This window comes from Heptranchias perlo, chromosome 21 (assembly GCF_035084215.1).
Source record: "Heptranchias perlo isolate sHepPer1 chromosome 21, sHepPer1.hap1, whole genome shotgun sequence".
Taxonomy (NCBI): Eukaryota; Metazoa; Chordata; class Chondrichthyes; order Hexanchiformes; family Hexanchidae; genus Heptranchias; species Heptranchias perlo.
Genome location: NC_090345.1, coordinates 6610914 through 6629789, shown reverse-complemented (window position 1 = coordinate 6629789; position 18876 = coordinate 6610914). Strand labels below are relative to the sequence as shown.

Sequence of the window (18876 nt, the reverse complement as noted above, 5' to 3'; positions counted from 1 at the left end):
AAAATTGCAATGCTTTGGGGAGTGAGGCTAATTGCATGACTCTTTCAAAGAGCTGGCACAGGCACAATGGGCCAAATGGCCTCCTTCTGTGCTGTAAGATTCCATGATTCTATGAAAACAAAGTCTTAAAAAAAAAACCTAAGAGGACAAAGAGTAGGAACTGGCCATTTGACCTATCAAGCTATTGTTTCAACAATCTGTTGAAAATACAAATGAACAGTATTGTGCACTCTCACAGCAATAGACGAGCGCACATAGTGATTGTTTACAAGCATGAACTTTGGGACGTTTCTAGTAACACACTATTCACGGGGATTGGGTGAAATCCCCGAGATCATCGATTCTGAGGAAGAATCCTTACCCCGAAACATCTGGGGGTAGAAACTTGTTTTGGGCAGAAGTCCAAAGCGGACGGTACGGCATCGGTCGCACATTGTAAACCCCCTCCCCCCCTCCGCCTGAGATTCAGTTCTATTGAGGTCAAGGGAACTGAATATTGGATGGGGAGTATAATGGGGGGATGGGGAGTATAATGGGGGGGGAGCATAATGGGGGGGTAGTATAACGGGGGTATAACAGAGGTATGACGGGGTGGAGCATAACGGGGGGAGTATATTGGGGGGTATAACAGTGAGAATACAACAGGGGTATAATGGGGAGGTATAACGGGCGGAAGTGTAACGGACAGGTGTATAACGGGCAGGAGTGTAACGGACAGGTGTATAACGGGCAGGAGTGTAATGGACAGGTGTATAACGGATGGGAGTGTAATGGACAGGTGTATAACGGATGGGAGTGTAACGGACAGGTGTATAGCAGGAGGGTGTATAACGGGCAGGAGTGTAATGGACAGGTGTATAACGGATGGGAGTGTAACGGACAGGTGTATAGCAGGAGGGTGTATAACGGGCAGGAGTGTAATGGACAGGTGTATAGCAGGAGGGTGTATAACGGGCGGGAGTGTAACGGACAGGTGTATAGCAGGAGGGTGTATAACGGGCAGGAGTGTAATGGACAGGTGTATAGCAGGAGGGTGTATAACGGGCGGGAGTGTAACGGACAGGTGTATAACGGGCGGGAGTGTAACGGGTGGGTGTTTAACAGGTGGGTGTATAACGGGTGGGAGTATAAGGGGTGGGTGTATAACGGGTGGGTGTATAAGGGGTGGGTGTATAAGGGGTGGGTGTATAAGGGGTGGGTGTATAAGGGGTGGGTGTATAAGGGGCGGGTGTATAACGGGTGGGTGTATAAGGGGTGGGAGTATAACGGGTGGGTGTATAAGGGGTGGGTGTATAAGGGGTGGGAGTATAACGGGTGGGTGTATAAGGGGTGGGTGTATAACGGGTGGGTGTATAACGGGTGGGTGTATAAGGGGTGGGTGTATAAGGGGTGGGTGTATAACGGGTGGGAGTATAACGGGTGGGTGTATAACGGGTGGGTGTATAAGGGGTGGGTGTATAAGGGGTGGGTGTATAAGGGGCGGGTGTATAACGGGTGGGTGTATAACGGGTGGGTGTATAAGGGGTGGGTGTATAACGGGTGGGTGTATAAGGGGTGGGAGTATAAGGGGCGGGTGTATAACGGGTGGGAGTATAAGGGGTGGGTGTATAAGGGGTGGGTGTATAACGGGTGGGTGTATAAGGGGTGGGTGTATAACGGGTGGGAGTATAAGGGGTGGGAGTATAACGGGTGGGTGTATAAGGGGCGGGTGTATAACGGGTGGGTGTATAAGGGGCGGGTGTATAAGAGGCGGGTGTTTAAGTGGTGGGTGTATATGGGTTGGGTGTATAAGGGGTGGGTGTATAAGGGGTGGGTGTATAACAGGTGGGTGTATAAGGGGTGGGTGTATAACGGGTGGGTGTATAAGGGGTGGGTGTATAACGGGTGGGAGTATAAGGGGTGGGAGTATAACGGGTGGGTGTATAAGGGGCGGGTGTATAACGGGTGGGAGTATAAGGGGTGGGTGTATAAGAGGCGGGTGTTTAAGTGGTGGGTGTATAACGGGTGGGAGTATAAGGGGTGGGTGTATAAGGGGCGGGTGTATAAGGGGCGGGTGTATAAGGGGCGGGTGTATAACGGGTGGGAGTATAAGGGGCGGGTGTATAAGGGGCGGGTGTATAACGGGTGGGAGTATAACGGGTGGGTGTATAAGGGGTGGGTGTATAAGGGGTGGGTGTATAAGGGGCGGGTGTATAACAGGTGGGTGTATAACGGGTGGGTGTATAAGTGGTGGGTGTATAACGGGTGGGTGTATAAGGGGTGGGAGTATAAGGGGCGTGTGTATAACGGTTGGGAGTATAAGGGGTGGGAGTATAACAGGTGGGTGTATAAGGGGTGGGTGTATAACGGGTGGGTGTATAAGGGGCGGGTGTATAACGGGTGGGTGTATAAGGGGTGGGTGTTTCAGAGGCGGGTGTTTAAGTGGTGGGTGTATATGGGTTGGGTGTATAAGGGGTGGGTGTATAAGGGTTGGGTGTATAAGGGGCGGGAGTATAAGGGGTGGGAGTATAAGGGGTGGGTGTATAAGAGGCGGGTGTTTAAGTGGTGGGTGTATAACGGGTGGGAGTATAAGGGGTGGGTGTATAAGGGGCGGGTGTATAAGGGGCGGGTGTATAACGGGTGGGAGTATAAGGGGTGGGTGTATAAGGGGCGGGTGTATAAGGGGTGGGTGTATAAGGGGTGGGTGTATAAGGGGTGGGTGTATAACGGGTGGGAGTATAAGGGGTGGGTGTATAAGGGGCGGGTGTATAAGAGGCGGGTGTTTAAGTGGTGGGTGTATATGGGTTGGGTGTATAAGGGGTGGGAGTATAAGGGGTGGGTGTATAAGGGGCGGGTGTATAAGGGGTGGGAGTATAAGGGGTGGGTGTATAAGAGGCGGGTGTTTAAGTGGTGGGTGTATAACGGGTGGGAGTATAAGGGGTGGGTGTATAAGGGGCGGGTGTATAAGGGGTGGGAGTATAAGGGGTGGGTGTATAAGGGGCGGGTGTATAAGGGGTGGGTGTATAAGGGGTGGGTGTATAAGGGGCGGGTGTATAATGGGTGGGAGTATAAGGGGTGGGTGTATAAGGGGCGGGTGTATAAGGGGCGGGTGTATATGGGGCGGGTGTATAACGGGTGGGAGTATAAGGGGTGGGTGTATAAGGGGCGGGTGTATAACGGGTGGGAGTATAAGGGGTGGGTGTATAAGGGGCGGGTGTTTAAGTGGTGGGTGTATAAGGGGTGGGTGTATAAGGGGCGGGTGTTTAAGTGGTGGGTGTATAAGGGGCGGGTGTTTAAGTGGTGGGTGTATAACGGGTGGGAGTATAAGGGGTGGGTGTATAAGGGGCGGGTGTATAAGGGGCGGGTGTATAAGGGGCGGGTGTATAACGGGTGGGAGTATAAGGGGTGGGTGTATAAGGGGCGGGTGTTTAAGTGGTGGGTGTATAAGGGGCAGGTGTATAATGGGTGGGTGTTTAAGGGGTGGGTATATAAGGGGCGGGTGTATAAGGGGCGGGTGTTTAAGTGGTGGGTGTATATGGGTTGGGTGTATAACGGGCGGGTGTATAACGGGTGGGAGTATAAGGGGTGGGTGTATAAGGGGCGGGTGTATAAGGGGCGGGTGTATAACGGGTGGGAGTATAAGGGGTGGGTGTATAAGGGGTGGTGTATAAGGGGCGGGTGTTTAAGTGGTGGGTGTATAAGGGGCGGGTGTATAATGGGTGGGTGTTTAAGGGGTGGGTATATAAGGGGCGGGTGTATAAGGGGCGGGTGTTTAAGTGGTGGGTGTATATGGGTTGGGTGTATAAGGGGCGGGTGTATAAGGGGCGGGTGTATAACGGGTGGGAGTATAAGGGGCGGGTGTATAAGGGGCGGGTGTATAAGGGGCGGGTGTATAATGGGTGGGTGTATAAGGGGCGGGTGTATAAGGGGCGGGTGTATAACGGGTGGGAGTATAAGGGGCGGGTGTATAATGGGCGGGTGTATAATGGGTGGGTGTATAAGGGGTGGGTGTTTAAGGCATGGGTATATAAGGGGCGGGTGTATAATGGGTGGGAGTATAAGGGGCGGGTGTATAACGGGTGGGTGTATAAGGGGCGGGTGTATAAGGGGCGGGTGTATAAGGGGCGGGTGTATAATGGGCGGGTGTATAATGGGCGGGTGTATAAGGGGTGGGTGTATAAGGGGCGAGTGTATAATGGGCGGGTGTATAAGGGGCGGGTGTATAATGGGTGGGTGTATAAGGGGCGGGTGTATAAGGGGCGGGTGTATAAGGGGCGGGTGTATAACGGGTGTATAATGGGCGGGTGTATGACGGGTGTATAAGGGGCGGGTGTATAAGGGGCGGGTGTATAAGGGGCGGGTGTATAACGGGTGTATAAGGAGCGGGTGTATAAGGGGTGGGTGTATAAGGGGCGGGTGTATAACGGGTGGGTGTATAAGGGGCGGGTGTATAATGGGCGGGTGTATAATGGGTGGGTGTATAAGGGGCGGGTGTATAAGGGGCGGGTGTATAAGGGGCGGGTGTATAAGGGGCGGGTGTATAATGGGCGGGTGTATAATGGGCGGGTGTATAAGGGGTGGGTGTATAAGGGGCGGGTGTATAATGGGCGGGTGTATAATGGGTGGGTGTATAAGGGGCGGGTGTATAAGGGGCGGGTGTATAAGGGGCGGGTGTATAACGGGTGTATAAGGGGCGGGTGTATAACGGGTGTATAAGGGGCGGGTGTATAAGGGGCGGGTGTATAACGGGTGTATAAGGGGCGGGTGTATAAGGGGTGGGTGTATAAGGGGCGGGTGTATAACGGGTGTATAAGGGGCGGGTGTATAAGGGGCGGGTGTATAAGGGGTAGCCGATTCGATACTCCCCCGTTAGCGCTACCGCCCACATTTCGGCTCCTGATCCTATGTTCCGAGACAAATCTCTATCCCCTTGTCCGTTGTCTCCGTAGAGGCTGCCTGACCTGCTGAGTGTTTCCAGCATCTTTTGCTTTTCTTTCAGACTTCCAACATCTGCAGTATTTTGCTTTCTGCTCATATAATGAACCAATCTGATACCCCGATTGAGACAAAGCTTGTGGCAAAGCATCATTCACACGAGTGTTACCAACAGTCTCGATTAATCGTTTCCTGCAGGGCCCCCTTCTCACACTATAACACACTGCACCGTGGAACGAGGCAATTCCCCCACATATAGAAAGAAACTATCGGACCAATAGTTCTATTTTAATCGGGTTCTTTCACTCACTGTACTGGAGTTGGTTTAACCCAGCCTCCTTAGAAAATCCGCATTTTACGTCCACCTGAGAGGGCAAAAGAGGCCTCGATTTAATGTCTCATCCGACAGTGGAGCGCTGCCCCCATCTGCCCTCTTGGGTGGACGTAGAAGGACCCATGGCACTATTTGAAGAAGAGCAGGGGAGTTCTCCCCGGTGTCCTGCCCAATATTTATCCCTCAACCAACATCAATAAAAACAGATTATCTGGTCATTATCTCATTGCTGTTTGCGGGATCTTGCTGTGTGTAAATTGGCTGCTGCGTTTCCCTACATTACAACAGGTGACTATGCTTCAAAATGTACTTCACTGGCTGTAAAGCACTTTGGGACGTCCTGAGGTCATGAAAGCCTCTGTATAAATGCAGGTCCTGTCTTTCTCCCCTATGGTAAGAATATTGGGTCACTTATACTACAGGGACGGCTGCAGTGGTATTTTCACTGAGAAACAACCCTGTAGCGTAAAGGGACATAATTCAATGTCGTGTTCACCTGCTGAGGTCAGGTAAACCGTGGCTTTTGGGAATCACTCTTAAAAAGCACAGCCTGTCCCACTCCAGTAAAGTCAACAAACCTTGTGGGAAAGGATTACAGCAGGTGTAAACAGCCCAGTCATTAAACCAACAATCGCATCATCGAGTAAATGCCTCTGCTGATTGACTTAAATCCTATAATTGCCTCACAAAGGTTTTCCAGCAAGTTCGACAACTCTCTCCAAACCCCTTGTTCCTTTCCACACACGCTGGGCTTTTTGCACCAGGGTTTCTTCAACGGCTCCTTCGGGTTCAAGGCCTCGGTCCAGCCAGCAATCCCTCTTCTTTCTCCGACCGGGTATGACCTGTTCCCCCATGGATTCTAGCCAAGCGATTTCATCTGCTGAAGGGGAATTTCCTCCCTTCTTGGTGCGACTGTCAATTTAGGATCCGGTTTGCTCTGTTAACCGGGTATCCAACGGCAACTGGGTTAGGACTTCACAAAAGCTTATGGCGGGTGGCGATAGAAGGCTTTCATCGCAGCTCCCTGGGCTGGATTCAAACTCAAATCCCAGAGATAAAAGGGTGGTGTTGAAGGCAACCCTCGCCCACTTGGTTGCTCAGTCACTTTCTCTGTGGGTGAAAGAAAAAAGAAAGAACTTGCATTTATATAGCGCCTTTCATGACCTCAGGACATCCCAAAGCGCTTTACAACCAATGAAGTACTTCTGAAGTGTAATCACGGTTGTAATGTAGGAAACGTGGCAGCCAATTTGCGCACAGCAAGGTCCCACAAACAGCAACAAAATAATGACCAGATAATCTGTTTTTTAGTGATGTTGGTTGAGGGATAAATGTTGGCCCAGGACACCAGGGAGAACTCCCCTTGCTCTTTTTCAGAACAGTGGCCGTTGGATCCTTTACGTCCACCTGAGAGGGCAGACGGGGCCTCGGTTTAACATCTCATCCGAATGTAGTTGTTCTTAACTTACAAATGTAACACTTTCCCATCACTTGCTGAACTGTATGTACTCTGTGTATGAGGAGTACATTTCATCTTAACAGTATCTAAGGTCAGGGGTGATATTAATGCCATGAAGTAATTTAATTTAGTGAGATTTAAGATAACAATGTTTTAATATTTGAATTAAGCTCAATTTAATTAAGTCGACTGGATATAATCTAAGATTTTGCTGGAACTTAAGGGATCTAAGATGTTCAGTCCTTTTTTTTTCACAACTTGAATTAAATTTGGGACATAAAACCAGTCCTCACTGTTTTATTCGTCCTCTCCATCCTTTCTGTTCTGTAATTAGTAGGCCCAAAAAATCACGAGCCTCCTGCGAAGCGGGTACTCGTGGGGGGGAGGGAGGGAAGCAGCAGGAGGCCGAGGCAAGAGGCAGCAGCCCGGCTGCTTCCCCGAGCCTTCCTGTCCACACCAGATTGGCAAACAAATTGGCGGGGGGGTGGTGGTAAATCTAGGCCAGAATTTCCCGGCTATCCAATATTAACCATTAATGCGCCAAGTCCCGCTCACCCGTCACCCCACCATTGGCGGCTGTGCCTTCAGCCATGGACCCACGCTCTGAAATTCCCTCACCAAACTTTTCAACCTCTCCACCTCCCTCTCTCCCTTTAAAACCCTCCTTAAAACCCACCTCTTTGACCAAGCTTTTGGTCACCCCTCCTAATATCTCCTCCTTTGGCTCGGCATCCATTTATGTCTGGTTACACTACTGTGAAGCATCTTGAGACATTTTTATATGTCAAACTGAATGAGTGCTGCACTGTCGGAGGTGCCGTCTTTCAGATGAGACCTTAAACCCAGGCCCCGTCGGCCCCCTCAGGTGGATGCAAAAGATCCCACGGCATTATTCGAAGAAGAGCAGGGGGAGTTCTCCCCCAGTGTCCTGGGCCAACATTTATCCCTCAACCAACATCACTAGAAACAGATTATCTGGTCATTATCTCATTGCTGTTTGTGGGATCTTGCTGTGCGCAAATTGGCTGCCATGTTTCCTACATTAAAAAAGTGATCACACTTCAAAAAATGTACTTCATTGGCTGTAAAGCGCTTTGTGATGTCCTGAGGTCATGAAAGACCCCATATATAGATGCAAGCTGTTGTTGTTGTGTTCGTGTTTATGCTCGTGTGGAGCATAAATAAACACCAGCACAGACCAGTTGGGCCGAATGGTCTGTTTCTGTGCTGTAAATTCCATGTAATTCTGGAGTAATGTAAGTGTTGCTGTCAATAAATTGTGTGCGGAGGTTTGCGTCTGCGTCACAGAACGATCCTGGGGTCAACGGGCCTGCTCTTACCCACTTTGGTAGCCGGGTTGATGTGCTTCGATGAGCAGATGGGGGGAGCGTGACAGCTGCTTTTGTTTTTAACTGTGAATCAGATCGACAAGTAGACGCTCGGCTGTATTTGTCTCGATGCAAAAAAAAAAGGCCTGGTCACAAACCAAAAACCTAAATCGCTCGATATTTTTTTTGTCCCCCTCACTGCAGTCTCGAAGATCTGTCCCCCGTGCGACAATGAGATGAAGGCAGACGTCATTCTGGAGCACTTTTGCGCGAGTGAATTTGGTGAGTCTTTGGCCCATTCGATTATCTCCATTCAGCATGCGAGCAGAACTGTCGGAGTTAAAGCTCGTTTAAGGCGTCGGCATTTCTCAGCCCCCGATGGGTTGGGGTTAATCCCCAGAAAGTCCCAAAGTTGTTCGGTATCACAGTTGATCTCATCTCTCCCGGCCCATCTGAGGATGGTTGATGGAGAGCGGAGTGTTGGGGGTTAAACAGTAAAAACTGGCGAAAGGATGAGTGAGGCAAAGCTCACATTTTGTTAGCAGTAAAAAACTGAGCAGCTCTTTCAAAGAGCCGGCACAGGCACAATGGGCTGAATGGCCTCCTGCTGTGCTCTGTGGCTCTATGATTCAATGATTCAATGATTCTATGATTTTATGATTCAATGACTCTATGATTTTATGACTCTATGATTCTATGATTCAATGACTCGATGATTCAATGACTCTATGATTCTATGATTCTATGATTTTATGACTCTATGATTCTATGATTTTATGACTCTATGATTCAATGACACTATGATTCTATGACTCTATGACTCTATGATTCAATGACACTATGATTTTATGACTCTATGATTCAATGACACTATGATTTTATGACTATGATTCTATGATTTTATGACTCTATGACTATGATTTTGTGACTCTATGATTCAATGACTCTATGATTCTATGATTTTATGATTCTATGATTCTATGATTCAATGACTCAATGATTTTATGACTCTATGATTTTATGACTCTATGACTCTATGATTCTATGACTCTATGATTTTATGACTCTATGATTCTATCATTATATGACTCTATGATTCAATGACACTATGATTCTATCATTTTCTGACTCTATGACTCTATGACTCTATGATTCTATGACTCTATGATTTTATGACTCTATGATGCTATGATTATGATTCTATGACTCTGATTCAATGACTCTATGATTCTATGATTTTATGACTCTATGATTTTATGACTCTATGATTCTATGATTTTATGACTCTATGATTCAATGACTCTATGATTCTATGATTTTATGACTCTATGATTTTATGACTCTATGATTCTATGATTCTATGACTCTATGATTTTATGACCGTGTGATTCTATGATTCTATGATTTTATGACTCTATGAATCTATGATTTTATGACTCTATGATTCAATGACTCTATGATTTTATGACTCTATGATTCAATGACTCTATGACTCTATGATTTTATGACTCTATGATTTTATGACTCTATGACTCTATGATTCTATGATTTTATGACTCTATGATTTTATGACTCTATGACTCTATGATTCTATGATTTTATGACTCTATGATTCTATGATTTTATGACTCTATGATTCAATGACTCTATGATTCTATGATTTTATGACTCTATGATTTTATGATTCTATGATTCTATGACTCTATGATTTTATGACTCTATGATTCAATGACACTATGATTCTATGATTTTCTGACTCTATGATTCGATGACTCAATGATTCTATGATTTTATGACTCTATGATTCAATGACTCTATGATTCAATGACTCTATGATTCTATGACTCTATGATTCAATGACTCTATGATTCTATGATTTTATGACTCTATGATTCAATGACTCTATGATTCTATGACTCTATGATTCTATGATTTTATGACTCTATGATTCAATGACTCTACGATTCTATGACTCTATGATTCAATGACACTATGATTCTATGATTTTATGACTCTATGATTCAATGACTCTATGATTTTATGACTCTATGATTCAATGACTCTATGATTCAATGACTCTATGATTCAATGACTCTATGATTCTATGATTTTATGACTCTATGATTCAATGACTCTATGATTCTATGACTCCATGATTCAATGACTCTATGATTCTATGATTTTATGACTCTATGATTCAATGACTCTATGATTCTATGACTCTATGATTCAATGACACTATGATTCTATGATTTTATGACTCTATGATTCAATGACTCTATGATTTTATGACTCTATGATTCAATGACTCTATGATTCTATGATTTTATGACTCTATGATTTTATGACTCTATGATTCTATGATTCAATGACTCTATGATTTTATGACTCTATGATTCAATGACTCTATGATTCTATGACTCTATGATTCAATGACACTATGATTCTATGATTTTATGACTCTATGATTCAATGACTCTATGATTTTATGACTCTATGATTCAATGACTCTATGATTCTATGATTCAATGACTCTATGATTTTATGACTCTATGATTCTATGATTTTATGACTCTATGATTCTATGATTCAATGACTCTATGATTCTATGATTTTATGACTCTATGATTCTATGACTCTGATTCAATGACTCTATGATTCTATGACTCTATGATTCTATGATTTTATGACTCTATGATTCAATGACTCTATGATTCTATGACTCTATGATTCAATGACTCTATGATTCTATGATTTTATGACTCTATGATTTTATGACTCTATGATTCTATGACTCTATGATGCTATGATTATGATTCTATGACTCTGATTCAATGACTCTATGATTCTATGATTTTATGACTCTATGATTTTATGACTCTATGATTCTATGATTTTATGACTCTATGATTCAATGACTCTATGATTCTATGATTTTATGACTCTATGATTTTATGACTCTATGATTCTATGATTCTATGACTCTATGATTTTATGACTCTATGATTCTATGATTCTATGATTTTATGACTCTATGATTCTATGATTTTATGACTCTATGATTCAATGACTATGATTTTATGACTCTATGATTCAATGACTCTATGACTCTATGATTTTATGACTCTATGATTTTATGACTCTATGACTCTATGATTCTATGATTTTATGACTCTATGATTTTATGACTCTATGACTCTATGATTCTATGATTTTATGACTCTATGATTCTATGATTTTATGACTCTATGATTCAATGACTCTATGATTTTATGACTCTATGATTCAATGACTCTATGATTCTATGATTTTATGACTCTATGATTTTATGATTCTATGATTCTATGACTCTATGATTTTATGACTCTATGATTCAATGACACTATGATTCTATGATTTTCTGACTCTATGATTCTATGACTCTATGATTCTATGATTTTATGACTCTATGATTCAATGACTCTATGATTCAATGACTCTATGATTCTATGACTCTATGATTCAATGACTCTATGATTCTATGATTTTATGACTCTATGATTCTATGATTCAATGACTCTATGATTTTATGACTCTATGATTCAATGACTCTATGATTCTATGACTCTATGATTCAATGACACTATGATTCTATGATTTTATGACTCTATGATTCAATGACTCTATAATTTTATGACTCTATGATTCAATGACTCTATGATTCTATGATTCAATGACTCTATGATTTTATGACTCTATGATTCTATGATTTTATGACTCTATGATTCTATGATTCAATGACTCTATGATTCTGTGATTTTATGACTCTATGATTCTATGACTCTGATTCAATGACTCTATGATTCTATGACTCTATGATTCTATGATTTTATGACTCTATGATTCAATGACTCTATGATTCTATGACTCTATGATTCAATGACTCTATGATTCTATGATTTTATGACTCTATGATTTTATGACTCTATGATTCTATGACTCCATGATGCTATGATTATGATTCTATGACTCTGATTCAATGACTCTATGATTCTATGATTTTATGACTCTATGATTTTATGACTCTATGATTCTATGATTTTATGACTCTATGATTCAATGACTCTATGATTCTATGATTTTATGACTCTATGATTTTATGACTCTATGATTCTATGATTCTATGACTCTATGATTTTATGACTCTATGATTCTATGATTCTATGATTTTATGACTCTATGATTCAATGACTATGATTTTATGACTCTATGATTCAATGACTCTATGACTCTATGATTTTATGACTCTATGATTTTATGACTCTATGACTCTATGATTCTATGATTTTATGACTCTATGATTTTATGACTCTATGACTCTATGATTCTATGATTTTATGACTCTATGATTCTATGATTTTATGACTCTATGATTCAATGACTCTATGATTTTATGACTCTATGATTCAATGACTCTATGATTCTATGATTTTATGACTCTATGATTTTATGATTCTATGATTCTATGACTCTATGATTTTATGACTCTATGATTCAATGACACTATGATTCTATGATTTTCTGACTCTATGATTCTATGACTCTATGATTCTATGATTTTATGACTCTATGATTCAATGACTCTATGATTCAATGACTCTATGATTCTATGACTCTATGATTCAATGACTCTATGATTCTATGATTTTATGACTCTATGATTCAATGACTCTATGATTCTATGACTCTATGATTCTATGATTTTATGACTCTATGATTCATTGACTGTATGATTCTATGACTCTATGATTCTATGACTCTATGATTCTATGATTTTATGACTCTATGATTCAATGACTCTATGATTCTATGACTCTATGATTCAATGACACTATGATTCTATGATTTTATGACTCTATGATTCAATGACTCTATGATTTTATGACTCTATGATTCAATGACTCTATGATTCTATGATTTTATGACTATGATTTTATGACTCTATGATTCTATGATTCAATGACTCTATGATTTTATGACTCTATGATTCAATGACTCTATGATTCTATGACTCTATGATTCAATGACACTATGATTCTATGATTTTATGACTCTATGATTCAATGACTCTATGATTTTATGACTCTATGATTCAATGACTCTATGATTCTATGATTCAATGACTCTATGATTTTATGACTCTATGATTTTATGACTCTATGATTCTATGATTCAATGACTCTATGATTCTATGATTTTTTGACTCTATGATTCTATGACTCTGATTCAATGACTCTATGATTCTATGACTCTATGATTCTATGATTTTATGACTCTATGATTCTATGACTCTATGGGCTCAATTTTAGGGTCAGGTTTCCTGCGGGTTTCCAACGGGGGGGCCCCGAAAATCCCGATATGAGGTCACGCGACCGGATCGCGCCGCAATCCCGACCACTTCCGGGTTCCCCGATGACGTGCGGGGCTGCGTGCGTGGCCCCCGCTGGTGGGAATCCCGCAGGCAATTAAAGCCAGCGGGGTTCCACTTGAGTGTACTTACCTTGCTTGTTGAGGTCAGTTAATGAGCTGAATCAGCTGTCAAAAGAGGAAGTGTGGGATTTTACCTGCATCGCAGACTGTTTCACACACTGGGGGAAACAGTCTCTCTCCAACCAGGCGTGTTGCAGCCAGCAGCCTGTGGCAGGTGCCAAGGTGCACCCCATGGGGGAGAGCCCTCACCCACGCAGGAGGCCACCGCGTCACATAGGGCAACCCCTGCCCCCCACCACCCCCCGCCAAGCCAGAGGACAGACCGACACGAAACTGCAGCCCCAGTCCGAGGAACCACCCACCTACCCTGCACAACCCCTCAGACCAACACCTGCCAGATGGGTGGTGCGTGGACACCCTCGGAGGACGAACAGCATGACCAGCCCCAGCAGCCTCGCAGTCCACGCCGTCCGCCGCAGAGACGTGGAGCCCCCAACATGGGGTTGTTGCACGCCCACCTGCACAGCAGGAGGGAGGGCTACCGCAGAGAGAGACGCATCACAGAGGGCACTACCCTCGCCACAGGGTCCACAGACCGAGGCGCAGCTCCCCGGACCTCTCCGAGCAGCAGTGCACACGGAGGCGCAGATTCGCTCGACATGTAGTCGTGGAGATCTGCAGGCTCTTTCATGCCGAGCGGCTCCTGGCTGGCCCCAGCACCAACTGCTTACCTGTCGCTGTCAAAGTCACCACTGCCCTCCACAACTTCTCCTCCGCATCCTTCCAGGGTGCAGCCGGCTACACCTCAGATGTCTCTCAGTCGTCTGCGCGGAAGAGCCCTGCAAATACACCTGCACCTACTCTGCAGTAACACGATGGGTGGCATCAGTGGTGGGTCCTCATAGTGATACCCAGGAGCGGGCATTATTGGACACAACGGACAGGATTCGCGGAGACATGGCAGTGGTGGTGTCAATATAATGTGTGCTGTTTGTTGCTCTGAAATTCAATATAGGTAACACCCATGGCAAATCCTCCGACACCCTTGTGCACCCCCTTCATGCTCACGACACGTTTGCCTTACCCTGCCTACTGCACATATGTGATGCATGCCCTGTGGCTGCAGCACAGGTGGTGGCAGGTTGAGTGAGGCTGGCTGTGAGGGAGATGCACGAGAGGGTGAGTATGGGATAGAGCCATGAGATTGTATGAGGATTGGGTTGCGTGTTAGTGGCAGGATGAGTACTGGCGAGGTGAGTAGGTGGAGGTAAGATGAGGATGGGGTTTGAGTGGGTATGAGGGGTGATGTGACAGAGTAGTGTTGGCAGTGCCAAAGGAGATGTGGGGTGGGGGCAGTGTTGTGGCAGACGGAGTGTAGGGGAAAGACTTCGTGTTCTCACTGTGGCTGACCTACTGCGGTCATTGCAGTGCCTCCTGCACTGTATGCAGGTGGGCGATATGTTGGTGGCGCAGGTGACCCCCTCTGCCACCTCGAGCCAGGCCTTCTTGGTGGCAGAGGCAGGCCGCTTCCTCCCGCCCGCCGGGGGGAAGATCTGTGTCCTCCCCCTCCTCCTCACCCCATCTGATGATACCTGGGGTGAGGCATCATTAAACTGGGAGCAGCCTTCCCCCTGGGCTGCTCCATGCTGCAATTTGTTCCATTGGTTGCAGCATCTGTCAGTGGAGGACTGCCCCTTTAACTAGAGAGCCTCCAGCTGACAGATCGTACTGCGCATGCGCAGCCCGCCCGACGCGCAGACCAGCAGCGTGGACCCCGGAGGAGCAGGTAATTGATTCCTATTAGTGTGTTGCCTGCTACGATCGCGCGGGCAACCCACTAATTTCGCCGAGCGTGTTGACCACGCTCCCGGAGGACCACCCGCTGGGAACCCGCAGGCCTGCTAAATTCGAGCCCAATGATTCTATGATTCTATGATTTTATGACTCTATGATTCTATGATTTTATGACTCTATGATTCTCTGACTCTATGATTCAATGACTATGACTCTACGACTCAATGATTTAATGACTCTATGATTTTATGATTCTATGACTCTATGACTCTATGATTTTATGATTCTATGAATTTATGACTCTATGATTCAATGACTCTATGATTCTATGATTCTATGATTCTATGACTGTATGATTTTATGACTCTATGGTTCAATGACTCTATGACTCTATGATTTTATGACACTATGACTCTATGATTTTATGACTCTATGATTCAATGACTCTATGATTTTATGACTCTATGATTCAATGACTCTATGATTCTATGATTTTATGACTTGATTCTATGATTCTATGACTCTATGATTTTATGACTCTATGATTCTATGATTCTATGATTTTCTGACTATGATTCTATGATTTTATGACTTGATTCTATGGTTCTATGACTCTATGATTCTATGATTCAATGACTCTATGATTTTATGACTCTATGATTCTATGATTCAATGACTCTATGATTTTATGACTCTATGATTCTATGATTCTATGACTCTATGATTTTATGACTCTATGATTCTATGATTCTATGACTCTATGATTCTATGATTTTATGACTCTATGATTCTATGATTCAATGACTCTATGATTCTATGATTTTATGACTCTATGATTCTATGATTTTATGACTCTATGATTCTATGACTCTATGATGCTATGATTATGATTCTATGACTCTATGATGCTATGATTATGATTCTATGACTCTATGATTCAATGACTCTATGATTCAATGACTCTATGAGTCTATGATTTTATGACTATGATTCTATGATTCAATGACTCTATGATTCTATGATTTTATGACTCTATGATTCTATGACTCTATGATTCAATGACTATGACTCTATGACTCTATGATTCTATGATTCAATGACTCTATGATTTTATGATTCTATGACTCTATGATTCTATGATTTTATGACTCTGTGATTGTATGACTCTATGATTCAATGACTATGACTCTATGACTCTATGATTCTATGATTCAATGACACTATGATTCTATGATTCTATGATTCAATGACTCTATGATTCTATGATTTTATGACTCTATGATTCTATGACTCTATGATTCAATGACTATGACTCTATGACTCTATGATTCTATGATTCAATGACACTATGATTCTATGATTCTATGACTCTATGATTCTATGATTTTATGACTCTATGATTTTATGACTCTATGATTCTATGATTCTATGATTTTATGACTCTGTGATTGTATGACTCTATGACACTATGATTCTATGATTCTATGATTCAATGACTCTATGATTCTATGATTTTATGACTCTATGATTCTATGACTCTATGATTTTATGACTCTATGACTCTATGATTCTGTGATTCTGTGACACTATGATTCTATGATTCTATGATTCAAAGACTCTATGATTCTATGATTCTATGACTCTATGATTTTATGACTCTATGATTGTATGACTCTACGATTCTTTGATTCTATGATTCAATGACTCTACGATTCTATGATTCAATGACACTATGATTTTATGACTCTATGATTGTATGACTCTATGATTCAATGACTCTATGATTCTATGATTTTATGATTCTATGACTCTACGATTCTTTGATTCTATGATTCAATGACTCTATGATTCTATGATTCAATGACACTATGATTGTATGACTCTATGACACTATGATTCTATGACTCTATGATTCAATGACTCTATGATTCTATGATTCAATGACACTATGATTCTATGATTCAATGACACTATGATTCTATGATTCTATGATTCTATGACTCTATGATTTTATGACTCTATGATTCAATGACTCTATGATTTTATGACTCTATGATTCAATGACTCTATGATTCTATGATTTTATGACTTGATTCTATGATTCTATGACTCTATGATTCTATGACTCTATGATTCTATGACTCTATGATTCTATGACGACCCTCCAGCTGCAATGCCAGAACATCAACAGAAATGTTTTTTAAAAAATTACCTGGGTGCCATAAAGTAAATGGGAAATCTGTAACGTATTTGTTTCAGAATTGTGTAATTTGAAAGCTGTGCTCGTGTTTAAATGCTAAAAAAAATCGTTACTTTTAAATCAGTAAGATTAATGGTCGATACTTACTGTCCAGTCCACATCACAGCATTCCTTAATAAAAAAAAGCTCTTTATTTTCATTATCGGAAGAGAATTAGGGTTGGAAAGAAAGTCGATTCTGTGCCACAGATCATTTCATGTAGAAACTAGTCTGTTGATATCTCGGATTAGTGCCAATCGCCACAACCTGGAAACAGACAGGGGACAGGGTGTAGGCAAGACCAGTGGGGGGGGTTAGGGGGGGTTAGGGGGGGTCATGGTTTGAGGTCAGGTTGCCAACCCTCCAGGGTTACCCTGGAGTCTCCAGGAATTAAAGATTAAGCTCCAGGACACTGCTGTGAGCAAAACACCCGGGAGAGAAATTATCGGGGCATTAAAACAAAATTGTGCTTCGTTTTTATTTGCTTTGAACACTTTTGTTTACTAATTATAAAAATTTTGGACATGGGAAAAAAGGCTGTTTGACTGACAGTTAAGAATCATCCAATCAAGTAACAAAGAGACTGCTCGCTTTCCGATTGGCTGTGGGAAGGTGGAGTGTCACGAGGATGGGCGTATCGGGCGACCAATGGCAGGAGTGTGGGAGCGGGATGTTTGGAGGTCATGTGATGACACCTCCAGGAATATGTCCAACCAGAGTTGGCAACACTAATTTGAGGTCCTACCTTTACTTTGCTGCTAATTGAAAGCTTTAGAATATTCCGGATGTTTGATTGATTACCTTTGGGGATTGGGGAGTACTTGTGTGGAACTTTCCCCCAGGAGGGTCGATGGTGGGGTGGATATTTGTTTTGTGGTCTGTGGATGGACAGGAGCTGGTGGGTTGAAGATCCGTTGTTCATTGTGTGCTTTCCTATGGTCTGAAGCTCTAACCTCAATAGTGATTGCCACGTCTTCATGTGTGTTAAAGAAATATATACAAGGGCCAATTTTAACTCATAGTACGAGTTGTACGGATATTGGAGGAGAGGAGGGGCCAAGGTGCTCAGACAACCATCTGTCCCTCCACAAGGTGAGGCTCGGGAGATTTTAACTCCCGGGCCTCATCCGCACGGGCCCCGTCAGTCTCCCAGCGGGAAGAGCAAGTCGGCCAGGCGGGAGCAGGATTTTCGGGCCACAGGAATGGTCCCCAGCAATCATGTAAACGTTTGGCAGGGGGTTCGGGAGGGAAGGAGGAAGGGGGAAGGGGGGATGGAACCCCAGGGCAAAAGGAGGAGGCCCAAGGTTTCCTTGTGGGGCCCAGAGGAGCACTCCTGCTC

The 18876-nt window shown here is 43.3% G+C and overlaps 1 protein-coding gene across 1 annotated transcript in view; it reads left to right on the top strand.

Annotated features, from left to right (window-relative positions):
* Positions 1–18876, top strand: part of sfrp5 (secreted frizzled-related protein 5) — a 95606-nt gene that overhangs the window by 20197 nt on the left and 56533 nt on the right. Inside the window, exon 2 of the mRNA XM_068002691.1 lies at positions 8240–8317. Within this exon, the coding sequence (XP_067858792.1) occupies positions 8240–8317 (78 nt within the window). The remainder of the gene's footprint in view (positions 1–8239; positions 8318–18876) is intronic.